Source organism: Balaenoptera acutorostrata, chromosome 4 (genome assembly GCF_949987535.1).
Source record: "Balaenoptera acutorostrata chromosome 4, mBalAcu1.1, whole genome shotgun sequence".
NCBI lineage: Eukaryota > Metazoa > Chordata > Mammalia > Artiodactyla > Balaenopteridae > Balaenoptera > Balaenoptera acutorostrata.
The window spans coordinates 36,510,621-36,538,538 of NC_080067.1; the positions used below are offsets into that span (position 1 = coordinate 36,510,621).

The 27,918-nt window shown below is 39.5% G+C and overlaps 2 protein-coding genes across 2 annotated transcripts in view; one reads left to right on the forward strand and one right to left on the reverse strand.

Moving 5' to 3' along the window:
* Positions 1-27,918, forward strand: part of MED12L (mediator complex subunit 12L) — a 331,114-nt gene that overhangs the window by 116,936 nt on the left and 186,260 nt on the right. The gene's annotated exons all lie outside the window — the stretch shown is intronic.
* P2RY14 (purinergic receptor P2Y14) lies at positions 4,334-27,171 on the reverse strand. Its single transcript, XM_007188138.3, has 3 exons — positions 27,067-27,171; positions 10,870-10,974; positions 4,334-5,465 (listed from the first exon to the last, which is right to left on the reverse strand). Exon 3 carries the CDS (start codon positions 5,437-5,439, stop codon positions 4,426-4,428), a length of 1,014 nt encoding a protein of 337 aa, XP_007188200.1. The 5' UTR covers positions 5,440-5,465; positions 10,870-10,974; positions 27,067-27,171; the 3' UTR covers positions 4,334-4,425.

Sequence of the window (27,918 nt, forward strand, 5' to 3'; positions counted from 1 at the left end):
TTCTCTATTCTGTCCTTAACCCTATTGCTACTACCTATGTGCTTTGACAATGGAGAAAAAGGAAAAAAAAAAAAAGACTTTATTAGTACAGAACGTGACATCAAAAGATAATATCATACAAATTATAAACATAACAGGTCATCTGCCCAAAATGACACAGGATTTCCTTTTGGGTAAACAGCGCTGTGAAGGTTTGTGTGTTGGGGTAGGAGAGACCTGATACTGTGTGGTCTTCAACAGTAAAAGCTGCTACTCCTTTTGGTCACCTATTCTCTGCAAGATTCCAGTGGCATGTGGATTACCACTTATGACAGGACATCCCCCCAAAAGAACCACTTTAACAAAATGTAGCTTTACTTTCCCATATGCCACTTTTCAGAATGTTTAATTATTTTATAGCACTGCTTGTATGAAGTGATTAAATGTTGTATTACTTTAGCTGTAGCAAATATATATTACAAACCTTATTTATAAACTAGCTACAGAAAAGAACTCATTATTACACAAAATAATAATAAAAAAATAGTACTGATGATCTCAGAGATGTTTCTGGATTAATCCACTCTCGCAATTGCCCTACTATTTTATTTTTTGTTGTAGCCCTGGACCTTAAAGTTCCTTTTTTTTAAAATTTACCTAACTTTTCAATATTTGAATAAACTCCTTATGATCTGACTTCTAACTCTAATACCTTACAGACATTCCTCTCACTAAAGTCTTAAGTGATTTTCAAAAGTTAAATCCAAAGATTTGTTTCTATTGATCTGACTTTTTTCTTCTTTTTTTTTAATTGAATGGTAATTGACTTACAATATTATTAGTTTCAGGTGTATAACATAGTGATCCAATACTTTTATACAGTACAAGATGATCCTCTTGATAAGTCTGGTTAGCGTCTGTCACCGTACCAAGTTATTGCAATATTATTGATTATATTCTCTATGTTGTACATCACATCCCCACGATTTATTTACTTTATGAAAGGAAGTTTTACCTCTTACTTTCCCTCACCTGTTTCACTGACCCCCCTGTCTTCCTCCCCTCTGGCAACCACCAGTTTGTTCTCGGCATATATGTCTGTCTGTCTGTGTATATGTATGTATGTGTGTGTGTGTGTGTGTGTGTGTGTGTGTGTGTGTGTGTGTGTATCTCTCACATCTTCCTTATCCATTTATCTACTGATGGACACTTAGGTTGCTTCCATGTCGTGACTATTGTAAATAATGCTATAATAAACATAGGGATGCATATATCTTTTCGAATAAGTGTTTTTTTTGTTTGTTTTTGTTTTTATTTTTTTAAGGGAAAAATTCCCGCAGGTAGAATTGCTGATAGTTCTATTTTTAATTTTTTGAGGAACCTCCATACTGTTTTCCATAGTGGCCTTACCAATTTACATTACCTCCGATAGTGCATAAAGGTTCTCTTTTCTCCACATCCTCTCTAGCCCTTTTATTTCTTTTCTTTTTGGTGATAACTCTTCTGACCAGTGTGAGGTGGTATCTTATTATGGTTTTGATTTGCATTTTCCTGATGATTAGTGATATTGGGCATCTATTCATGTGCCTGTTGGCCATCTGTATGTCTTTGGAAAAATGTCTATTCAGGTCTTCTACCCATTTTTCAGTAGGGTTGTTTGCTTCTTTGATGTTGAGTTCTGTGAGTTCTTTGTACATTTTGGATATTAACACCTTATCAGATGTATCATTTGCAAATCTCTTCTCCCATTCAGTAGGTGGCCTTTTTGCTTTGTTTTTGGTTTCCTTTGCTCTACAAAAGCTGCTTAGTTTGCTGTAGTTCCATTTGTTTATTTTTGCTTTTGCTTCCCTTGCCTAAGGAGACACATCCAAAAAAATATTGCTACAACCAGTGTCAAAGACTGCACTGCCTGTGTTTTCTTCTAGTTTTGTGCTTTCTGGTCTTACATTTAAGCGTTTTATCCATTTGGGTTTATTTTTATATATGGTGTGAGAAAGTAGTCCAGTTTCATTCTTTTGCATATAGCTGCCCAGTTTTCTCAACACCATTGATTAGAGAGGCTGTCTTTTCTCCATTGTATATTCTTACCTCCTTTGGTAGATTAGTTGATTGCGTAAGCATGGATTCATTTATGGATACTCTATTCTATTGCACTGATCTATGTGTCTGTTTTTGTGCCAGTACCATCCTGTTTTGATTACTGTAGTAATCAAATTACTGTACTTTGCAGTATAGTTTGAAATCAGGGAGTGTGATACCTCCAGCTTTGCTCTTCTTTCTCAAGATTATTTTGGCTTTTTGGAGTCTTTTGTGTTTTCATACAAACTTTAGAATTATTTGTTCTAGTTCTGTGAAAAATTCCATTGGTATTTTGATAGGGATTGCATTGAACCCTTGGTAGATTACCTTGGGTAGTATGGTCATTTTAACAATATTAATTCTTCCAATTTGTGAGCAGCATACATCTTTCCATTTGTGTGTGTTGTCTTCAGTGTCTTACAGTTTTCCAAGTACAAGTCTTTTACCTTAAAAGTTCTGATATGCAGTAGCTGTTATTCAACTCTTGCTTTACGATATCCTTATTTGCCTTGCATGTTGTTTCCTGAAAAATATTGCCTTTCATATTTCTGATTTGCTTTGGCACAGTGGTTACAAAGGCAAAACTTGGTGCTTCTCATCTTCTTTTATAATTTCAATTTCTCCTGTGGCCCAGTAGGGGACGTATAAAACACCAGTATTTACTAATTTGTCCTGACCAATGGAAACTGTGAATAAACACAGCCACTTTCTTTTGCAAATATGTTTAGCCAAACAAATTCTGTAGCAAGCTTAGTTTTGCCAGGCACGTTTATCATAAGTTTGTGATTTTGTTCTTTTTGGGAGAGGATATTTGACCCAGAGTTGGGAGCAGAGAGCTTTCATGAGGGTGGAAGGTAGATACAGAGTGCGAAATTCTTCTCAGCTCTTCCTCAGTTTAAAATGTGTTTTCTCAGTTTTGCCTAAAATCTGATGAGGTCCTAAGAACATATGAAATACTTATTTTGAAAAGTCAGTGGCAAATAGAATTTCAAAAATACTCTATGCCACTCCTTCCTGGGTATTCCCATGCCTTCTTTCTTTGTATTCTATTAGCATTTGTAATTGACTGTACTAAAGAAACCACCCATGTCTTGACTATGAGTAAATCTGGTAGTGTTTTTTGGTATCTTGACTTAAGAAAAAACTTGACACTATTAAAAATTTTTTTTTTAGCACATATATGGTAAGGCTTGAAATACATACATATATATATATATATATATATATATATATATATATATATATGTATGAAAACATGACTTACAAAAATGTTTGACAAGAGTATTTATTTGAAAGGTGGGCTAAATGTCTTCCAGCCAGTTAATAGCAGAGAAAGAACTGAGCTTTGATAACTCACAAGCCAGCAACCATATCCCGTATCTGCACATATGAAATTTGTTTTTCAGAAAATATGATGTGTAAATTTTCATTTTATGTGTAATTTCTCACTCATTATTGTAAATTTTAGATTTTCTTTTTATCAAGTCCAGTTGCTTTCTAAGAAAACTGCTTTTCTCTGCTCCTAGGGGATAAAGTGTGTTGCCAGCTGGGGGTATTTGTGTGCATTTGTCTTTTCCCAGACATCCTAGATTTTTTTCCCATACCATTGAACAGGGGAAGTTTCTGGCAACTTATGCCACTATCTAGATTCCCTCTGTAGAGTTTACTTAAACATATTCTAACACCAGAACACTAGGCTCATTAAGTGGCTTAGCTAATCTTCATATAAAACATATTTAAGATGTATCTTATATCATCCTCAAAATGCTATCAGAGAAAAATTACATTTTTTGCTGCGATGTACAGAGTTTATATCTGCTTTCCTTTGAAATGCCATGAAATAAATCAGTGGGGGATTTCTTAAGTAATTTTTTGGGTGTCTGCTTATCCTGCTTCTTCAAATCAGAGAAGACTTGACTTTTTCACTACAAACAGGCCTCTAATCCTTTATCAGACTGTGCCTGCTTTTAAGTTGGTCTTTAATGACCCTGTTGAAAAAAATTGCATAATATGCCAACTTAATTCTTGTGTTTAGAAGAAGGAAGATGCCCCTGTGAATTGTCTTGATTGCTTCCTGTTTTCCTTATTGCTATTTAAAGTGCTATATTAACTGACCAGACTATTGATTATAAATTTAAACCTTCTATTTTGATGGGATAAGATTAAATAATGTATTATTTTTTCTTTGATGGTACAAAAAACAAGCATGGAAACTTACATTTTAGTTTTATTATTGTACTAAATTGAATAGTAATGCCTAGAGATGATACTTATTATCGTGGACATGCTTCTTATTCATTTTTCTTTATTATGTAATTGAAGATTACAATATGCATGCACAGACTTTATTTGAAAGGAGGTGGGAATTCACAAAGTATCTGTGCTTTCTTGTGTTATATTTCCCCTTTTGGGTTTGGAAGTTTCTGAGTCATGCTGAGCTCTTAATGGGATATGCAATTTCTTACATAAGATTTCTCTAAATGGCTGGCATAGAAAGAAATAAATAATGGGGTCCAGGCATACGTTTACAGCTGACAATAGCAGAGAGAATTCTTTCACATAGAACAGGATTTCTTTTGACTGGCAGCTGTAATGGGTTTCTGTTTGGCTCCGAGTGTAGGGGATTCTGGCAACATGGTAAGGTACAAAACAGACAAAAAACACGAACATGATGCTGAATATATTGCGGCTAGATTTCCTCTTGACCGAGATGGAATTCTTTCTGAACTTCAGGTGGGACTTAAAGATTTTCCTCGTGATAGCAGTGTAGAAAATGACTAAGGAAAGAAACACAATCCAGAAGATGGCTACAAAGATGTAGTTGGAGGCTTTGTGCCACTTGAGGCCCAGTTCATTCTTAAGGTCCATGCATTTAACGCGTGTGGCCTTCCTGGCGCTCCGGTTGGTCAGGATCATGTTGGGAATGGCAAGCAGCAGCGTGAGGCTCCACACCAGCACCGACAGGACTTTGCTGTAGTTCACGGACTGGATGAACGAAGTCAAAAGAGGCTTCACGATTTTATAATATCTGTCAAAGCCGACGAGCCCAAAGAACATTATGCTGACATACATGTTGACATAGAAGAGCACGGCCGAGACCCTGCACACAAACACGTTCAGCTGCCAGGGGCCGAGGCCCGAGTCTCCCAGGATCTTGAAAGGAAAAGTCAGGCTCATCAGGAAGTCACTGACGACAATGTTTTTGAGATAGACGATGAAACTCTTGGAGCTGGGCACGTAGAAGAATATCCACCCGGACACGCCGTTGAGCAGGATCCCGGCCACGAAGACCACGAAGTACAGCACGGGGATGATTTGCTGGATTATGAGGGTGTTCCGGGGGCAGGACCCCTCTTCAGGTGGGGCAGTGGTGGCATTCATCGTTTGGTAACTTCTGAAGGCGAGACCTGGAAGGTGATGTGAAATAGTCACTCAAAGGGCAGTAACGACCTTCAAGTCATTTGCCGAGAAATAAGTAAAGGAAAGGGCAAGAACTTGCCATGCCCAGCAAGTTCTTGAAACTAAGTTTTTGCTGTATATATTCCTTAGGTACCTGTCTCTTCCTCCCTTTCACCTTCCCTTCCTTCCTTTTGAAAAGGGAAGAATGGAGTAGACAGATGACAGGAAAGAAAAATTAGAGAAGCAGGACAGTCTGAGAACTGAGGTAATCATGGAGACCAGCGTTTCCCTAAAATGATAAAGGTTCCTGTACAACTCTAAAGTTCCAGGAATACTCATTTAAATATAGTCTCGAAGGTAATAAAGCTATAAAAACAGAGAATCTGTTTCATTTTATTCACAACTCTTTAATATATTAGGTTTAAGAGCTATTGACACAGACCCTACTTTTTAGAAAGCCTACCCTATGTATATTTTAGACATAGGACTATGTCTTACAAGCATACACGTCCAACTATAACTGGTATTTTTGGTATAGGATTATGGGTACCTTTCAAAATTGAGATATTCTGTGTGTTTTTTTCCCATTTAAAAACTGATTTGCATTATTTTTATAAATTAGAAAACAAACAAAAATGATAGAAAGACGTTAAACATTCTGAGAAATGCTCCCCAAAGTACATTCTAGATCTGTACTGTCCAAATGGTAGCCACTAGCCATATGTGGCTGTAGAGGTCTTGAAATTGGGGCTAGTCCAGATTGAGATGTGATGGAAAATGCACAATGAATTTTGCAGACTTAGTATGCAGAAAATAATGTAAAATATCTCAATATTTTTAATATTGATTTTATACTGAAATATTTTAGGAATATCCCACTAAATAAAATATATTATTAATCTTAATTTCACTTAATTTTACTTTTTTTAAGAATATGGCTACTGGAAAAATTTTAAATTACATATGCGGCTTGCATCGTATTTTTATTGGACGACACTGTCCTAGATATTACCCAGAACCTTCTTTTATTAGAGAATCCTGTATAGTCTTCACTGATGTTGGACATAATGATTTATGGCACAAGGAAGATTAGAACTCTTTTGAAAGATTATTTGATACACCTAAGAAAATGTCTACTGCCCATCTTATCTGTAATGTCAACATCCTGCTTAACCCTTCATTGGTTGGTCCTTGCCCTCAGGATAAAGTCCTAACTCTTTAACCCTGAGCTACCAGAAGTCCCATCTTGGTCTGATCCCTACTTATAGAATCCCTAATTCTACCTCCAGTGATGAGTTCCTGCTGTTCTGAACCCTTCTTCCTCATGGGTTCCGTGATTTCTCTCACCTTGGACCTTTGCACAAACTTTCATTTGTGTGGAAGACTCTTTCGCTACCTTCTTGGTTGGCTGACTTCTCTTCATCCTTGAGGCCTCAGCTTGGATGCCACTTTCTTTAGGAAACTTTGCCCTCCCAAGCCTTGGTTGGGGTGGATTGGGTGTCCCTTGTATGTGTGCTCATAGTTCTGTGCCTTTCTTCTGTCATAGCACTTGTCTCTCTAGCTGTTTGTTTTTTGTTTCCTCTACTACTGTAAGCTCCTTCAGAGGAGAGAGACCATGTCATTTTTTTTTTTTAACCATTGTATTCCTAGCATTACATTTAGGACATTAGATATTTAAAATATTTGTGAAATAATGAATATGCAATCTGGGAATATAAGACATGAGTCCCTGCTCTTAAGAAATTTACATCTAGTCAGGGATCATGGGAAAGAAAGATTGTGGAGAACAGTGGGTTCCTTGAGGACAGAGAATTTGTCTTGTTCATCTTTGTATTTCTGGTGCCAAGCGTGGTGCTTTATACACAGTGAGTGAAGGGCTGTGTCAGTAAAATTAAGGAAGTGTGAGAAAGTAGAATTTGGAAACGTGGAATATGAAATTCAGTCACATTGCGAATAAAAAAAAAATCACACATGCAAACTTTGTGTGCTGCTTCCCCCAAAAGAATATGTTGCTTCTGTGTACTCTTCCTGCAAGCATATGGCAAAACTAGTTACATTTCTAGCAATTGATTTTGCCTGTCCTTGGGCTTCCTTTGAAAGGAAATCTAATCCCCTGCCCACTTGGCTCTGATCATAATGGGTTTGTTTGTAGGTCCTCTGTGGCCTGTTTCATATTTTAGATGGTAAGTGAAGGGCCCATGTTTTCTATTTTTAACTGTCCACTGTGGCAAAGAATCTGTGTTTAGTAAATAATTGGTCTTGTCCCCTGATAGTAAGGTGCAGCTTAGTCTAAGAGCCAGTCTCACAGAGCTCAAGAGAATGCTCCCAGGGGTCCCGGTGCTGGGGACACAGCCCCTCAGTCAGTGCGGTACGGGGATCATGATATATATTCAGTAATTGTTGGATTCACTGGAGTTTAAAATATAAAATTTTTTAAAAAGCAGATGTTAGTACATTTTAAAGTAGAGAGAAATATTAGCTATATAATATACAACTAAATACTGAAATAGTGAAGAATTTCCAGAAATGATTTAATGAGTACCAAATTTCTCTCTTTATAGAAAAATTATAGAAGCCACTGTATATAGTAATAGTGAAGAATTTCCCAGAAATGATTTAGTGAGAGCCACCATTTCTTTCCTTTCCTTCTAGAAATCTGTATAAAGACATTTTCTCAGAATCTCGTGACTTTTGTCCTTTTGCACTGCAGTATGTCTGAATGTAGCCTGATGCCATGGGTCCACGACTATGCTCTCTGGTTCCTCAGAGTGTCAAGAATCTGAGCATATATGCTTTGCCATGCACCTCATGCCTCCTCCCTTCCTCACTTTGAGGTTGATGGAAGGGGCTAGCTGACCCAGGTAAACTTCTAGAGCCAGAGTGCCTTCTGAAATGAAATGAGTACTCAAGGCTTGCTTGGGTCTTTCCCTCCAAACGTCTTCTTGCTATTTTGGGCTGTTTTTAAGCAATGGCAGATCAGAGTCTCCGTTTGAGACGTGTTGACTGGGGGAAGAAGCAGGGCATCACTGCTGCTTGTGCTGCTGTCTGGATGGATACAGCAGAGGCCAATTAAAGGGGCGTTCTACGTAGGTAACGAGCTAATGGTAAATCCGAGACAATTTTAGTGGTAATGTTCACGCTCTTAAGTCTGTTTTTCTTGAGCAGTAGTGTTGATGGCAGGGCACTGTGACCTCCAGGTACATAATTTATCGTATTTGGTCCTGGTGTCTCAGAGTGTGGCAGCCTTTTCTACAGGGATGGATCAAGAGATGTGTGGAAAAGGGGCTATCTTAAGGTATCTGCAGCAAGTGAGGCCAGTTATATATCGAGACCAAACGGCAGGAATACACGTTAGATGAAAAATAGGACAAGCTGATAACAGAGACATGTATCGCTTTGACCTTGTAACACCTGTCCAGTCTCCTCTCCTTGTCTTTAGTATAGAGGTGATTTAATATCCCGATAGAGACCTACTAAAACTGCAAATCAGTTCACAGATGGAGGAAATGGTAACGTACGGATGCTGATTTTATACGGTAACGTAAAAATAAATAAGAACCAAATAAATCAGAAAGAAAGAATGTCTTGATGTGGCCCAGCAACCCTCCATTCCCTGCCCCAGGCTCTCAGCTGATTTACTATTTCTAAGCAGCTTGTCCCAGCCCATCAAAGACAAGAGACAGACAAAGGGGGAGAAAGAAAGAGGAAAAGCACCTCTGGATGATGATCAACCGAAATAAGGGACATTCTGTGGAGCCAGTTTGTGGAAGTGTAGCCAGCCCTGCCCATGGAAGTTACTTCTGAGATTACCTCTGAATTTCTATAGTGAAAGTGGTCATTATGTTAACCTTGAGGCTTCAGGGAACATAAGCACAGCTCCCTGAATTCTTGAGACTTCATTTAAGAAGGATTTCAAGGGGCTTCCCTGGTGGTGCAGTGGTTAAGAATCTGCCTGCCAATGCAAGGGACACGGGTTCGAGCCCTGGCCTGGGAAGATCCCACGTGCTGCGGAGCAACTAAGCCCATGTGCCACAACTACTGAGCCTGAGCTCTACAGCCCGCAAGCCACAACTACTGAGCCCACGTGCCACAACTACTGAAGCCTGCGCGCCTAGAGCCCATGCTCTGCAACAAGAGAAGCCACGACAATGAGAAGCCCGCGCACCGCAGCAAAGAGTAGCCCAGGCTCGCCGCAACTAGAGAAACCCCATGCACAGCACCAAAGACCCAACACAGCCAAAAATAATATAAATAAATAAATAAATAAATAAATAAATTTATTAAAAAAAATTAAAAAAGAGAAGGATTTCAAGATAACCCATAATGGGGGAAAAAATATATACACACACACACACACACACACACACACAAAAGAAGAATGTGTGTGTGTGTATGTGTGTATATATATACAGCTGAATCACTTTGCAGTATAGCAATAATTAACAACATTGTAAATCAGCTATACTTCAATTAGAAAAAAATATTGTAAGGCTTCAGCTTCTCTTAGGTGGAAATCTTCCTTGTTCCACAAATCCAGGTAAAGGAGAATGGAATGACTTGAAACGTTTTAGTCTATATAAACCGTCACTTTGGATCTTTGGTCACATAATGGTGGAATGGATCTATGAGACCAAAAGACAGCCATTAATGTGTAATAGGAGCCTATGAATTGCTTTCTCTCATCTTTTTTTTTTTTTTTTTTTAAATAAATTTATTTATTTATTTTTGGCTGTGTTGGGTCTTCGTTTCTGTGCGAGGGCTTTCTCCAGTTGTGGCGAGTGGGGGCCACTGTTCATCGCAGTGCGCTGGCCTCTCACTATCGCGGCCTCTCTTTTTGCGGAGCACAGGCTCCAGACGCGCAGGCTCAGTAGTTGTGGCTCACGGGCCCAGTTGCTCCGTGGCATGTGGGATCTTCCCAGACCAGGGCTCGAACCCGTGTCCCCTGCATTGGCAGGCAGATTCTCAACCACTGCGCCACCAGGGAAGCCCTCTCATCTTTTTTTGCACAGCTAGAATATCAATGGCAAAATTTCATTTTAATCCAGATAGTGAGTGCTGTTGTTCCTAGTGAAATGTTAGGTCTCAGGGTCGGGCTGCATTAGTATTTTCAGGTTGTAGAGTATTGCATATAACCTCAGGGCTCTCTCTTTGGGCAGAACTTAGTTGATAACAGGGCCAGACAAGGCGATGCTCACTCCAGAAATACATTCATCTTAATAAAAACATGCTGAGTTCATTACTCATCCTCTGTGTAATTACACACAATGACCCATTTTTCTCTGAAAATGGACCACCTTCCACTGTTCTGTGTGCTGTAATTCTACTTTCTCTGAAGAAGAGAAGTTATTCCTTCATAATATTTTGATGAAATTAACAAAGCTCTTGATAATACTAAAGAATTTGTTCACTTACGCTTTAAAATTTTTGTCTAATATGAGGTTTCCTTTCAATGAAGTAATTTAGCCCAGTGAGTGCTTGTCATCTTGAAGTGGCCAAGGTGCTTCTTCGCTAATGATCCTGTATTGTAGGAGAAAAACGAAGATTTAATTAAGTTAAATAAACGCCAGAATGTTTTTATTGAAGAAGTATGTGTGGTAGCAGTGCACTTGCCTTTTAAACACAGCTTGTATAATTGTGAAATATTTCAACATGCGCTTTTGTTGTTGCTTTACTGAACTTCATTTTGGTTGTCACTATTGACGATTACTGATGTGATATAAACCCTGGTGGGACCCTTATAAACCGTTTACTTGAGAGGATTGCACATGAAGTGTTTTTAGGTATTGGTTTATTTCTCCCCCCCCCCCCTTATGGGTTTGGTTGCTCAAATCAGCTCATTTAAATTACTGAAGTTAACAATTGACCATTTTGCCAGGAAATCATAGGCAGGCTTTTTTTGTTTTCTGTTTTTTTTGTTTTTGTTTTTTTAAACCTTTGTACCATTGACATTCTGGGTTAGATAATTATTTGTCGTGAGGACTGTCCTCTGCATTGTAGGATGTTTAGCAGCATTCTTGGCTTCTATCTATTAGGGGCCAATAGTATCATCTCCCTAAGTTGTGAACACAATGTCCTCTGGGAGGCCCGATTGCCCCTGGTTGATAACCACTGGTCTACTTATGCGTGGACTTTGCCAAGATAACGTCTGAAAGCTATATTGTATGATAGGAAGAGGATAGGTTTGGCAGAATGGTGGTTGGATTTGGTTCTACCTTGGTCTAGGTTGTCACCTTTCTGAATTCTTTAAGGCAACCCTTCTCAGACTTTAACGCGCATACATATTTCCCAGGGCTCCTGCTACAATGAAGACTCAAGATTCCATAGGTCTGGAGTTGGGTGTAATGTTGATGCTGCTATCCCAACGAGTACTCCTTGAAGAGCAAGTTTTTTTTTTTTTTTTTTTAAAGACTCTGTACATAGGGGACTTTAATAAATATTTGGTGAGGAGGGTAAAAAAACAACCTTATTTTTCTGTGCTGTAGTTGGGACTTGAGGTAGGAAAAAGTTATATTAAAAGAAGCCTGAAATCTAAGACTTTACTTAGAGTTTACTCATTATAAATTTCATCATAATAATCTCATCCTTCTAGTCTGGAAATATAAATAGATATTTTATGGAGAACCAGTGGTAAAAAAAAACATATTTACCTAGAATAGCCCTAAAAGGTCATGAAGTTCTCTTTAGAAACAAAACAAAGAGATTTAGTTCTCTGTGGTGGAATATTATATTTGATCCAGGTCAGTACTGAGCATGTTCTGGTCAGGAATGATATCTTCTAACTTCAGGACAGTGCTTACTCCCGGTGAAGGAAGGAGGAGAAAGGGATGCCATAGGGTGGTTGGACTTTAGCTGTATTTGTGGTATTTCATCTCTTAAATTCTGAAACAATGATGCCTAAATATTACTATCAATTAACACTGGGCGATTAGGTGTATTGGTGTTAACCAACATTAGTTTCTGTACTTCTGTGTACTTGAAATAGTTCATAATTAGAAAACAAAAATGTATATGGAGGGACTTCCCTGGTGGCGTAGTGGTTAAAGAATCCACCTGCCAATGCAGGGGACGTGGGTTCGAGCCCTGGTCCGGGAAGATCCCACATGCTGCGGAGCAACTAAGCCCGTGCGCCACAACTGCTGAGCCTGCGCTCTAGAGCCCACGAGCCACAACTACTGAGTCTGCATGCCACAACTACTGAAGCCCACGTGCCTAGAGCCCATGCTCTGCAACAAGGGAAGCCACCGCAATGAGACGCCTGCGCACCACAATGAAGAGTAGCCCTTGGCTCGCCTCAACTAGAGAAAGCCCACGCACAGCAACGAAGACCCAACACAGCCAAAAATAAATAAATTTATTTTTAAAAATTCAATAAAAAGAATGTATTTGGAGAATGAATTGCTTTCAAATCACTCTTTAATCAATACCCACCTATGATGAACATTTTCCTTCCTGTTCTTTGTTCAGTTCTTATCTAATGACCGTCTGACAATTCCTTCTCTGTCCTTACAGTCCAGACATCAAAAGCTTTGATCCAAGGTGCCCCAAGATCTTTTCATATGAGATAAATATTTGTTTTCTAGATGATTCTTCTAACAGTAGAAGGTAGTATAGATGTGTGTAATCATTGTGTACATTTCTAAACTTACTAAAGCCATTTTCTTATTATTGCTGCTTTTATCTCCCTTGCTGTAATGTGTGACTTTTTAAAATTTTTTCTCTTTGTGGTGCCAATATGTGATATCCTAGATGGTTTCCAGAACAGTCGTAAGGGTTGAATAGAAGGAGAATTTATATATGGGCTACTTATTCAGTCTTGTAGTCATATTTTATAACATTTTATGTTATTAAATACTTTATAACATACTTTATATTTTAAAAATATTTTATACTATTGAATAGTATTAATTAATTCTTAAGTCTGTCATCAGGCTTCTGGCCTTTCTTATTCTATGGTCGGTTGAATATTTTAGAATTTCTTGCATCCTCACTCTTGGTCCTGCCTCTCTTTCCCAACATTGTGACTCCTTAGGAGTGGGTCAACAGAGTCCCCTGCTTCTAGGTCATAGACCTGTTCAAGGGGAAGTCACTTTAAGCATGCCAGTTTATTTCATAGAAGGGGGTCAAAGGGGAGGGAGGGAGTGTTGGGCAGAGAGAGCTATCGGGCACATGCACCAAGACACATGAGAGGACAGCACAGAAGGGGGGGCATGGATTGCCCAAGCTCTTGAGTAACATGGTAGAGCCTTGCCAATCCGTTACTGTTATCACCATTTTGCAGATGAGGAAACTGATGCTGAAAATGGTTAAGTAACTCATCAAAGTCGAATTGGGCAGCTAATATGTGGCCAGACGGTATTCAAATTTATGTCTATTCATCTCCAAGCCAGGTCTCCTCTACTCCTGAGGGAACTCGGGGCAAGCATGTTTTGTTTGTGTTCATGAGTATGTGCATGCATTTCAGGCCCTTCAGCATTTTTCTAGAGTATTGTTTTTAGGAATCACTTATCCAGTATTTTTTTTGAGGGAAGGTGGACATGTGCGTGTGAGTTTGTGAGTATGTCCTTTTTGATCTAGGTGTTAAAGGTCTGCAAGGTGTGGATGCCTTCAGTTTCTCCAGTTAGTCTCTGGGTACCACTGCGTACAGAACCTCCATAACGGGTAGTGAGTTAGTATGGATGGTAAGCTGATAATGATGCCCAAACCTAGTGTTTTACTTTTAATTCCAACCACTTCCCTTAAAATACTTTTAGCAGAACTCATAGCAAAGTGCAAGACTGGCAACTCCTCGAACCCGGGTCAGTCTTCACATCCTGTGGTGATGCAAGCAGATCACGGGAGCTGGGGGAGGAGGGCGAGGTGTGGCACAGGTGCCAAACTTCTGGGGCCGTGGAAATGGCTACCCATCCTAGCCTCCGTACCAGGAGCTGCAGCTGGATTGTCAGGTTAGATTTGGGGGGATTTTCCACCTACAGTCTTTGGTATAGCCCAGGGTTTCTCACCCTTGGCACTATTGACATTTTGTTGAGTTCCAGTTCTTCGTGGGTGAGTGGTCTGGTGCATCGTAAGATGTTTAGCTGCATCCCTGGCCCTATCCACTAGGTGCCAGCAGCACCCATGACTTGAGACAACGAAAAATGTCTCCAGACATTTTTTTCAAATGTTCCCAAGTTGAGAACTACTGAAGTAGCCCCTTAATGGTAGTTGTATTTGGTATCATTTTGATATAGGAATAGAATTTTGTCAGCTCTCTCATTGGTGCTAAACCTTAACTGTAGGTTGAGTAACTCAGCAGCGATTAAGGAATTCATATGCTTAGGTCTCGGAATGTGAAGTGGGCTTTCTTTACAGCTCTGTTGGAATAATGGGCAGACAGTGCAGTATAATGGTTAAAAGCATGCATGTTGGATGTAGTGGACCTTGGTTAGAAATATGGCTCAATTTCTTAAAAGCTGTGATATTGGAATAGTTACAGAGTGCCTTCATGTTTCTGTCTTTACATCTCTAAAATGAGAGGGTAGTAGTTGCTACCTCCTAGGGTTTCTATTCCTGTAAGAATCAAATACCTGGTGCCTGGCAGTGTATGACTCAGAGGAAACGTTGGGGGTTCAGGGAGTGACTCAGCTGACAATAGACGAATCGGAGGTCTCTGGGACTCTCAGCTGGCCAGGACTTCCCCTGGGTCAGGCTCCCACGGTGTGCCCTACCTCCCCACATTTATTTGAGGTTGATGTTCTTCTGCACTGACACGCAGGGCTGCAGTGTGCTCCAAACCTCCTCTGGAGTCTGGCCCAGCAGTGCTTGCCTGGGGGAAAGCTGGGGGAAGGCTGTTCTTATGGTCCCCGGGTTCTCGTCACAGGAAGGGGCACTCAGCAGTAGGGAGTACGAGTGAAGTCCAGAGCATTTCGTGCACTTACTTGGCAGTCCACACAGGCCTGCATTTTTGATGCGAGTGATGTAAAGCTGTGAAACTCCTGTCTTCAGAGTTTGGGGAACTGATTCCTTTCTCTATCTTTCTCTATGGCAAGATGTAAGATAGCATTCTCAAAACATATATGACTGACTCATATTGACGAATAGACGAATCGGAGGTCTATATGTCTATATCTTTCTCTATCTGGAATTAGGATTCCTGACTTATTTTTTTTCCAGCCTGTTCTTCTGCAGCATTGTTTTGGAATATGTGGTTCTATTCCCTGGGGTGAGGCAAAGAAATGAACCTCTGACCTCTTTTTGCTTTACTGAGACCGTGTTTTCGTTTCTCAATCAGGCGTGCAGTACTCAGATCTTCAGATCTTGGGGCTTAGGGCCTTAACGCATATCCCTTTGCCAGGGGGCTGGGGAACAGATTTTCATTTGTGAGGAGCCAACAACTTTACTTAGCTAAGTATCAACCAGGTATATGTTTGTTCAAGATTCAGCTTGCATATTCCAAAGGAAAAGAATATAAATATCCAGGACTTTAGATGGGAGTGGAAATACTACAGAGAAGTGATTCTCATACACTTTAAGGCCTAAAATTTATGTACTTCCTACCTGTTGGAGGAATCAGTAACCATTGATGCAATAAAATATATTGTTACACTCACTTATGAATTGGGAACTTCTTTAAATGAGTTTGTATTTTATTAAACACAGCATATGACAATGAAGCAACTACATTCATTTCAAAATGAGTAGGACTTAAATGTGAAAGATGCAATTTTATGCAGCTTAAAGATGGTGCTCAGAGTGCGTATGGAAAGAAAGACCTTTGCTTTTTATGAGTCCAAGGCCCATCCCAATGGGATCCATTGGTGAATGTAAGTGTCCTCTTTAGATCAATCCATTGGTGATTGTTTCAGTTTTCATATGGATTTCAATATGAGTCAGTCATATATGTTTTGAGAATGCTATCTTACATCTTGCCATGCCCTATGGAGGAGCTATTAGATGCCATTTCATTATTGCCTCAGAGGTAATGTCCGAATGTACAGAATCTGATAATAAGAAGTGCTCCTTTCCATCTGTACCATGAATTGAATTTCATGCTCATGACCTGCTTGGACCAGGACCAGCTTTATTTTACTCCATGGTGGGGTTTTTTTTTTTTTTTTCTCTTTTTTTAATTGCAGCCTACGCTGACTTCCTTTCTAATCTTTCTTCGTACATTGTTGCTTTCCTCTTTTGTATTTTCAGGCTCTCTCTCAGTCTAGAGGCTACTTTCCTACAAGGTATAAACCTCCACAAGTTCTCAATAAAATTTGTAGGTCTTGAAGTCCTGATAACCTAATAGCTATAAACTTGCTGAAGCCATTTCCAACTTTAAATAACAAAACTAAAAATCCTCTGTAGGTGGAAAAGTAGCAATCCCTGGTATCAATGAGATTATCTTGTTTCTAAGTATCACTACCCATTAACAGGAACCAAGGCTCCTTGGGGAAATGACTGATTTCAAATCAGGCACAGGGAAAGGTGAGTTGATACCTTGCAGGCAAAAAGCAAGGAAGTGCTCAGACCAATGAGGAAATGTTAAGGCGGGGGGTGGGGGGGGTGGGGGGGAAGGACATGGGAGCTGCCTTGGTGGCACTTCTAAATTCAACAGTTTGGATATCAGTAAGAAGGACAGGGGCTTCCCTGGTGGCGCAGTGGTTGAGAATCTGCCTGCCAATGCAGGGGACACGGGTTCGAGCCCTGGTCTGGGAAGACCCCACATGCCACGGAGCAACTAGGCCCGTGAGCTACAACTACTGAGCCTGCGCGTGTGGAGCCTGTGCTCCGCAACAAGAAAGGCCGCGATAGTGAGAGGCCCGCGCACCGCGATGAAGAGTGGCCCCCGCTTGCCGCAACTAGAGAAAGCCCTCGCACAGAAACGAAGACCCAACACAGCCAAAAATAAATAAATAAATAAATTAATTAATTAATGTTAAAAAAAAAATAAGAAGGACAGTAATAGATGAAAATACTTTTAAAAACAAACCAAATTCAAGAGTTGACAGTGATATTAAAAATACAGATGAAAAAGGGAGGATGAAGACAGGGACAAGCTCTTCTTTGTAGAAGAATGTCAGCTAGAAAAGGTAGAAGGAGGGCTTCCCTGGTGGCACAGTGGTTGAGAATCTGCCTGCCAATGCAGGGGACACGGGTTCGAGCCCTGGTCTGGGAAGATCCCACATGCCACGGAGCAACTGGGCCCGTGAGCCACAGCTACTGAGCCTGCGCGTCTGGAGCCTGTGCTCCGCAATGAGAGGCCACGATAGTGAGAGGCCCGCGCACCGCGATGAAGAGTGGCCCCCGCTTGCCGCAACTAGAGAAAGCCCTCGCACAGAAACAAAGACCCAACACAGCCTAAATAAATAAATAAATAATTTTTTTTTTTTTTACAAAAAGAAAAGGTAGAAGGAATGATAGAATTAGAAAGTAAACAGTTTTCAACCCCAGTGTAATAATTGATTCAGGCAACAGTCTTCAGTGTTTGTGAAAAGTCTCTTAGCGAAAGGTTGTAGGAGAGCAAGATGTTCCAATCTAAAAGCATCACTCACAGATCATTTAGAATAACAAAGAAAAAAAGGGTACCTTTTCGTGTGGCAGTCACTGAATGATTGAACTTACCAAAAATGGCATAATTCGATATTTTGCCTCTCAATATGACTCAGTTAGATGTACACAACCTACCTTGTCGAAAAGCTAATCATGGATAAACAACTGGACAAATTCAGAACATGGATCATTCTATAAAACAACAGCCCAGACTCTGTAAATAAATCAATGTCATGAAAAGCAAACAAACATGATGGGGTGGGAGGGAGCAGTTCTAGATCAAAAGAGACCAAAGAGAAATAACGTGCTGTGTGAGCTGTGATCGGTGACTGGGGGCAGTGGAGGGTAGCACTATAGAAATTATTTTAGGACGCTTGTGTGAATCTGAATACAGACTGTATATTAGATGGTGTTATTGAATTGTCTTAATTTTTCTAGGTATGGTAATGGCGTGGTTAAGTAGGAGAATATTCTTAATCTTCAGAGATGCATATTGAAGTATTTAGGAGGGAAGGGTCATGGTTTTGTGCAACTTATATTCAAAATGGTTTAGTAAAAGAAATGTGTGTATATATGTGTGTATACATGTACTTTTCTGCTGGTATATATAACTATATATATATATACACGTGTATATATATGCATACGTATATGTATGTACTGTATGTGTGTGTATTCGTTTTGAGGGAAGGGTCCCTAGCTCAGTGCCTGGCACATAGCAAATGCATAACAGTCCCTTAGACTTCTCTGCTACCCTCCTTACCTTTTCTTCTCAGTCACCTCTGGGAGCTTCTCTGCCTGTCCTTAAATTGGTGTTTCTTATTCTATTCCTGGCCATCTTCTTTTCTCATTCTCCCCATTCTTCTAAGCCAAAATAATCTTTGTTAAGAACATTGCTTAAAACTGGCATCTATAAGACAGACTTTTCCTTTCATCTATCACTTATGCTTTTGGCTCCTATTATCAGGATAGTGTTCTTGGTGTTGGGAATCCTGCCCTTTTAGAGCCCAGAGTCTGGTGGTTCTGGCCTCTGAGCAGCCTCTTCTCCCCGCTCCGCCCTGAGCACCTCCATTTCCTGCAGCCCTGGGTCTCCCACAGCCCCGGACGTTGCAGAGACTGGCTGCTTCACCTCCAGAGCTCCCACTGTGTCTTGTCATCTCTTTCAGTCTCATCACATTGTACGGCAATAACTGCCATTCGTTGGGAACTTTACCTGGTACCAGACACAGGCAATGGTAATTGCTTTTAAAAATACCTTTTCTTTTTAATGGAATATTTGACACTTTGAGAAGAATTTATGCAGAGAAACTAAAGCACAACAAAAAGAACACAGCGCTGACAAGAGAGCCAGAACCTTACCAGTACTCCAGCTTCTCCCTCCTCACTCCTCCCTGGGCTGTGCCTTCCTCCACTGAGAGGGAATCCTGACCTGAATTTTGTGTTTCTTTTTTCCTGCCTTTAAACATAAATGATTTGAAATCTATATGAACATAGATTCCATTATAAAAATTGTTCATAGTTCATGGTGTATGTAGTGTTCCAGGACTTTTTTTTATCCCCAGCTCAGCATTATGTTTCTAAAGGAATTGGAAACTTTGGAAAAGGAATTGGAAATAGTTGGAAAAGATGAAGGTCCACTCACCCTATAGCTGAGCATTTTAATTCCTAAGTATATGCCCTAGAAGTCTCTCTTCCAGAAGCATACCAAGTATGTATGAGAATATCCATGTACAAGGATGCTCATAGAAATACTGTAATGGCAAAAACGTAGAAATAGCTCAACTGATTACTGACAGGAAAAAGGGTTAAAAAAATTTAGTGAACTTTTGTGCAGCACTGAAAATGAACGAACTACCGCTATGCACTTTAAAATCCTCCAGTAGACCTGATAAGACAGAAGTAATCTCATATTATAGTTAAGGAAACTGAAATCTAGACAGCTTGAGTAACTTGTCCAAGATGTAAGAACTAGTGTATTGTAGAACTGAGATGTGGGTCCAGGTCAGTGTCATTCTAAACCCTTAACTACGAGGGAATATTGTTTCCTGTTGACAAGTCTTATTTTTATTAGCTTGTCTGTTCTACTGCATGGAGAGAGAGCTTTGTATTTTCATCTAGCTCAGCAAATAATTCATAGTAGAAGTTGTATGAATTTCTGATGAATGATCTAAAACATTGTTATTTTACATAGGACGAAAGCTGTGTAAGGGAGCTTAGTGGCTTGAACAAGTTCTGAGATGGTAACCAGAGTACCTACAATCGAAACCCAACTCTTTTCAAGCCCCGAGTGGCTGTAGCATCTTACCTGAATGTTCTTACCTTGGTTACATGCCTCCCCTCTAGTAGGTGGCTAGGAGAGGCCTGGCAGATATAATGTCAGCATAACTTGGATTATTACTACCCCACGTTCCTTATCCAGGGACCACAGTTGCTCTCCAGGGCCAACAGAGGCCTTTCGTCAGCTGTGTGGCTTTTTTACCTATAACATGAATCTGCCCAGTCTGCAGCAGCAAAAGTGCCAGCAAGCTTTCTTCTATCTCTCGAATGTCCCTGACATGGTCAGCCTGTGGGAAAGTGCAGGTATGTTTGTGTGTATGGGGTAGGGGTGTAGAGAAGGCAAAGTAGCAGATATTTGTTGCCTTTGGCAAGTAAGCCAGTACGTGTCACAAAACATTATCGCGCTGCTTAGTTTTTTGGCCCAGTGAAACAAAAATTGAAAAGCAAAGCAAAACTTAACTGCCTAGCTATCCCCTTGAGCTTTTCCTTGCCTGCCATCCAGCGCTGGACAAAGCTCTGAGCAGGTACATGCTTTTTCTCTGTCCCAGATAAATCGTGAAAGGCTTCTGTTCCTTTGTAAACTGGCGGGGGCTCTTGGCAAAGGTCTACAAGCATGACCAACCAGGTTTTGTCAAGCAGCGCGTAGGAGTAGTAGGAATACCCAGGTGAATTTGCTTTCACGCTGTCACCACGGGGATGTTGACGCCCACTTCTAGAAAGGTGAACCTCACTGGGGCAGAGGTGCTCGGAGCCCTGGCCTCTGTCTGTGGCGTTGTCTGTCTCTAGCATCTTACCGTGGCTGCCTCATTGGTCTCTGTTCAAGCGTCACCTTCTCAGGGAGGCCTTCCCAGTTTACGACACCTGACACAGCCAGGCGCCTAGCCAGCGCTCTACAGCCTCTCACCATGTTTTGTTTTCTTCAGAGTGGTCTTCGTTATTTAAAGTAGTATTTATTTTTCAATTTATTTCCTCCATCATCCCTCCACTCCCCCCAATCCTACTACGCCATGAAGGTAACCTTCATGAGAACAGAACTTATTTCTCTTGTTCACTGTTAAATTAGTGCCTGGCATACAGTAGATGTTCAATAGATAGTTATTGAATTTATGAATGAATCTATCTGTACAACTTTGGTCAAATTAAGGACTTGATTTACTTAACTGTCAAATGATGAGTCTCTTCAGGACCTCAGAGTTTTACAGTTTCTATGTGCGTAACAGGTTAAAATGTGTAGATATCTTTTAAAATCGTTGGTGCATAAAATTGGATTCACCATAGTCTTATATAACCATATGGCGTATTCTTATCACGCAAGGTTCATGCAAGGTTGACTCTAAAATTTTTATTCTGTTATTCTTAATTACGTTAATAATTTCCCTCAAACTCAATAACCAAAACAAAAGCCAAGACTTTGACAATTATAAGCTGCATGTAACTGAATTCTCTTTCTTCCCACATGCCGTCTCTCTGGCCACCATGCACCCTGAGCCCCATTTTTTTCATTCTCTCGCGGTTTTGTTTTAAACTGTTTTGTTACATCTGTATGTATTCCTAAAAGTGTGTTGTATGTATATGTGTGTATGAAATTGTGATTTTAAAAGAAACATATGTAATCATTTAGTGATTTAGATCATTTAGATTTAGATACCACATGTTGTCCATGCTGATGAGCATTGTTGCCGTAATTCATGTGTTTTGGTGACTGTAAACATTCCATCGTCTGAGCATGCCACGGTTCATTCATTCAATTTCCTATGTTTGGGATGTTTCCAGGTTTTTGCCCTTCTGAACCATGCCAAGGTATATATCCTTGATGAACACTTGAAAGAGTGTCTTGTGTGTATAAATAGAGGATTTAAATTGCTGGATCATAGGTATATGAATGTTAAACTATAGGAAATAATGCCAAACTATTTTCCAAAGTGGTTGCAAATCCTCTGTGGATACACATCTTCTTCAACGTTTCCTATTCTCGGATATAAAATTTTTTGCTTATGAGATGTTACTACATTGTGGTCCTGATTTACATTTCCACGATCACAGTGATATGGGCATCTCTTCATATGATAATTGGTTATTTCCATGAAACGTCTAGTCATATCTATTGCTCATTTTTCTTTTGGGTTGTTTGTACTATTATTGATTTGTAGAAATCCTTCAGATACTGTTGATACCTGCTTTGTTGGGTATATGTATGGTGAATAGCATCTCCCAGATTGTAACTTGTCCGTTTTCCTTTAAAAGTATATTTTGATAAACAAAAGTTACTAATTTTAGTATATTCAAATTATCAATTTTTTTCCCCGAATTAGTGATTTTTTGTATCAAAAGAAAATTTTCCTATGTCAAAGTCTAAGGTAACGGTTCTTACAATATGGTCTGTGGAACCATGGAGTCCTTGACCCTGTTTAAGGGGGGCCATGAGGTCAGCCCATTTGCAAAAGAATACTAACACGTTGTTTGCCTTTTTCACTCACTGTGCTGACATCTGTAGTAATGGTACAAAAGCCACAATGTGTAAAACAAACCTGCTGGTACTTGAGCACAAATGAAGGCCATGTACCCAACTGTCTGTCCTGTAGTCATTGCCTACCTTACGTCCATGCAATCTTAGTAAACCAACAAAAAAACAACAACACAAAAAATAAAAAGCTAAGTTAACTTCACAGTGACTGTGTTGAAGTAATACATATTGTCCATTTGATTAAAGTGTGTGTCTTAAATATTTCACGTGACATTATAGGAATGGTTCACAAAGCACTTCTGCTGTATATGATGGTTGTCTAGAGGAACAACACTTGAGTAAGTTGCGAGTTGAATTAGCTGCTTTCTTTATGGAATGCCATTTTTACTGGAACGAATGATACATAAACTATAGTAGTTCATACTTGAGTATTTGGCAGACATTTTCTCAAAATTGAATGAACTGAGCCTTCAAGTCAAGGAAAACAAATAGCATTACTTTCCAGTACTTAGAATGAAATCAGTGCCACTATTAATACTATTTTTTGATACTATATAATGAAAAGTATCTATACGTCAAAATTCTGGATGAATGTACCTCTCCAAATGACCAAGGATTATATGGTATAAAATCTAGCAGGGGTAAAAGATTTCTTCCAAGACCAAGTTACGCTAAAGGATTTTAATGTAACAGAAATATTCATTGATATGAATTTAGTTTCTACTTTGCAAACAGCCTTTAAGAAACTGCCACTTTTTGAGTTTTGGTGTGGTACCAAAGAAGAAAATCCAGAAGGCTACTAAAATACTTCTTCCTTGTCCTGTTATGTATCTGTGTGAGACTAGATTTTCTTCTGTTTACTTTAACTAAAAATACATTTTGAAACTGATCCAATGCAGAAGTGGATATGAGAATTTAACTGTCTTAGGCCAGATGTTAAAGAGATAAGCAAAAATGTAGGATAATGCCACTTTTCTAACTAAAACTGTTGGGGGGAAATATAATTATTTTTCACAGAAATGTGTTATTCATGTTAACATTTGATGCTATTTTTAAAGCGAATGAAAAATATTTTATGAATTTCAGAATTTAAATTCCTAATATAGTAAAGATTGCTAGGTATAACAACATAAAAGCTCTTTGGGCTTCTCGGTAGTGTTCAAGGGATCATGAGACCAGAAGTTTGACAATTCTTGGCTAAAATATATTTTGCTCTATTTTCTAATAAGGTTCTTTGGGGGTTAGTTTGCTTATTTTAATATGTCAGCTCTTAATCCATCCAATATGTGGCCTGTCTGTAAATACCAAAAAAAAAAAAAAAAAAAAGAAGACACCAGACCTTTATGAAGAGTGATTAAATGAAAAATGTGCATAACTTCCATCTCTCACTGTAACTCCTACACATCAGATATCTTTCATTTCTTTCTTTTTTAAGGTTTTTGGTACGGTTGTCTATTTGGTTATCCATCCATCCACCAAACATATGAATTAAGCAAATAACACCTCTCATGTCTTCCTCCCACCCCTTTCTGTATGAGACCACGACCTGTGGGGCTCATGGGCCCTGACCCAGATCTCCACGCTCCCTAGCTGTCAGGCCTACTGTTCTGGCCTGGAGGGACCGGCCTCTTTGTTTACAGTGGTCACTGATGGTTAGTTGGCACTCAGTAACGTGTTGACAGGTACTCACTACTTGGGTACTGACATGGTGCCCAGTTTTCTGTTGGAATGACAGGAGGTAAATTGGGAGAAGTATTCATTTCCCCTTATTTTATGAGTTCTTATTTGGCTCCATGAGTGTCAGAATCAACTCAGGAAATTTCCTGTGGGATTTTACTCTTGCCAGTACTACCTCTAACTTAATAAGTTACTAGCAAGGAAGAGGGAGGAATTCCATTTTTATTGAGTAACTCTTAAGGTGCCGGGTATTAGCATGTCTCAGTTAATATCTTAGTAGCTCTTTGGGGTGACAGATGGAACAGAGGTAGATCAAAGAGGCAAAGGAGCTAAAAAACAAAACAAAATGTAGCTCAAGCTCACAGTAGATTCAAATTCAGCTGTTTGTCTGCAAAGTGCCTGCTTTTTCAACCAGGTAAAATTGCCTCTCTGAAAACTTGAGTCCCAATAATATTGACCGTTTCATACAATGTGATTATTGCCATTATTGTGTAAATACCTAGTTAAGGGGCAGAGCAGTCCTGCATACTTTTGCATCTCCAGCTTTTATTTGTGTATAAATCACAATTTTTATTGGACACATTTATCTCCTTAGATCAGAGACAAGATGGGGTAGGTGAAAGGGCATTGGATTTGAGGCCAGATGACTTTTTCCTTTAAATTCAATCCTTGGTCTTTATTAGCTGTGTTGTCCTATTTGAATTACTGAACCTCTCTGGACCCCAGTTTCCTAATCAGTAAAACAGAGCCAATGATAGAAGTTCTTTCCCAGTGTAATTTGGCTGCTGAAAACACCCAATTTTGATAACAGAATCTGTGCAAAGGCTTTAAAAGCAGAGGAGTACATATGGGGATAATTAGACATACTAGGTCTCACTAGCATATAAAAATTATGTAAATTATTATTTTTGATGTTTCCCTCACCCTTCGACTTCCGGGGCTACCTTTTAAGACTGTTTTCTTTTTTATTAGGATGAGTCATAAAATTGCTGATATTTGACTATTTTTTATCTGCAGAAAATGTCCATTTCATATGGTTAGGTTAATGCTGATACATTTAAAATAGTTTTTAGTAAAATTACACATGAACAGTTAAAATAAAATCTATATAGTTGTACCAGAGGGCATAGGGCAAAAAGTAAAGAAGGCTAGATCTTGGTTATGTTTTACAAACCAAACTTTTACTCTGGATATTTCTTTCTTACGCTATCTGATGGCACGTGTGAATCCCTAGTAGCCAGTGAAATGTTTTGTGTTGAAGAACCACTGAAGGCCATGAAGCATCTTCCCCAGAATGGGTGGGTCTGATATCGAGAGTTGGCCCGAATGGAGGAAAGAGGAGTTAGTTGCAAATGCCAGTCTCTTCATTTTAATTATGTTAAGTGTGAGATCTACCTATATGTCTAAATGTCTATACTGTGTATAAATAGATAGATTTTCTCCTGTGAAAGCTTTCTTTAAGCGGGGAGAATTGGCAGGGAAGTGGTAGGTATAAAAATGAATGAGAGAAGACTTAAGAGGTTGCCGTTTCTCTGTTTAGAGAGTAATTTATTAAGAAGGACGTCACAACTTATAACAAATACTAAATTTAGTGATTTTTAAAATTTTTGTTGGCGGGGGGGCTGTTTGTCGTTGGTCAATTATTCTCTAAACCTCCGCCTTCTTTCAGTTGCAATGTTCTTACAATTTCTCCAGTAAATGGGGCTCTTTAAAGAAAGATATTTTCTTTTTGGCTGGGAAATAAACTGGAATGGATTCTAAGCACAAATTAAGTTTTAAAATTATCTATTAGTTTAGCACAAATTAGGTTTTAAAATTATCTATTAGTTTAGGTTCTATGGAATTTACTACTCAAATTTCTAGAAAAGCAAGCAATAGAAGTTCCACAGGTTACGTACCTTGTCCCTGCCATCCACAAATTAAACTGAAAATGCTACCAATGACTGATATTTAAGTGTTATGTGAAATCTCAGAGGAAGAAATCAGAAGTTAAGAATGAAGGACATGAAAATCAAAACTTACAAGACATTAATAAAAGCTAGAACAGCACCTATGAGGCTTATTTAATTCCTATTTTTTCCTTTGAAAATCAATTGTGACTCACCGTGAAATCCATACCAGTAGCCCAGTCATTTATCGTTTCAGAGAAGATTTAAAATGCTTCCTCGCATGAAGTGTTTCACTTTGGTTTCAGTTTTTAGTGAGGTTGTATCCTTTTGTGCTCTTAAACCAAACCTTCTGTTTTTCCCTCCAGCATTTTAGTTCTTTATGGGACTCCCTCAGCTCTGAGGGATTACATCATAACCCAGCTGTATTTGTGCCCTTTACCATATCCAAAACTGATTTTAACTCACTAGCCACATACACACAACACTGTCTTATATTTTACAAGCAATAAGATTACAAATTGTTTAAAATAGGAATTTCCGAAAGCCTATGCATGAACTCATGAAAGAAAATTGTGCTTCATGAAATTAAAAAGAACATTTACAGAGAAAAGTTAATTGGACTTAGTGTTGAACCTGGAAAAGTCAAATCTCACCTGCAAATCTGTCACTCTGTTCATTCAAAAAAAGAATTTAGGACATTATGAGCACAACAAGCCGTCTTACAATGGAATCACAAATATTTATTCTTTAAATAAACCCAGCATTGGATGGGCTTTTCTTACTTACCAATTTATCCAGTCTCTTATGGTCTCTGAAGGCAAGATTGGATCAGCAACTGAGTGTAACATCTGATGTTGAGGGAAATCTACTTTGCTTTCTGCCTGGACTGCTGGTGTTGACCAGTGGGAAATGCTGCATTAGCTCTCAAACCAAAACATTTAAAGTGCTCCATGAAATGTTGACATCTCGCCAAAGGCTTGAATGTCAAGTACCACAGATGTCCAGTCCTCTTTGGAGCCCAGCTGTACTCTGTGCTTCTGTGAGTTGAATCTGATTTGTGCTTAGGGTGACAAACGATCCAGGCTTGACCAAATAGTAGCTGGTATGAAACTGGGTACCGAGAGAGAGGAGAGAGCGACCCGGTAAGCGAGAGCTCCAGCCAGCAGGAGGCTGGATCTTTCCCATGCCTGGCCATGACCTCTGCCAGTGACGCTGTTGTAAGAATAGCTTCTGTACCTATTGGGAAGTATTTTCAAGTTGTAGTTCACACGGCTTCACCAACTCCTTGAAAATCGTTGGAAAACCAGAAAAAATAGTTGAGAGTAAACCAGACCAGAACATTTCTCACTTTCAGGGGAAGGAGTGGGGAGGCTGTGTAAGTAACATGTCCACCGGAGCGTCTTGACCAGCAAAGGGCAAGATCATTATCAAATGAGATGAGAGATTGAAAGGACCCCAAAGCTCTCTCATTTGCACTTGGGTGATTTTCCTCTCTAGCCTCACTCTGTTCTGGGTGTGGGGGGAGGACAGACACGTGATGCCTGCTGGTGCCCGGCCTACTCCAGGTGTTATCCTCACATATTCCCAACCTGGATTTCGTGCTGTTGGGTCTCCTAATCTTTCTTCAGGTTTCCCTCT

Coding starts and splice junctions, on each gene's coding strand:
- P2RY14 (XM_007188138.3), bottom strand. CDS start 5,439: ATGAATGCCACCACTGCCCCACCTGAAGAGGGGTCCTGCCCCCGGAAC.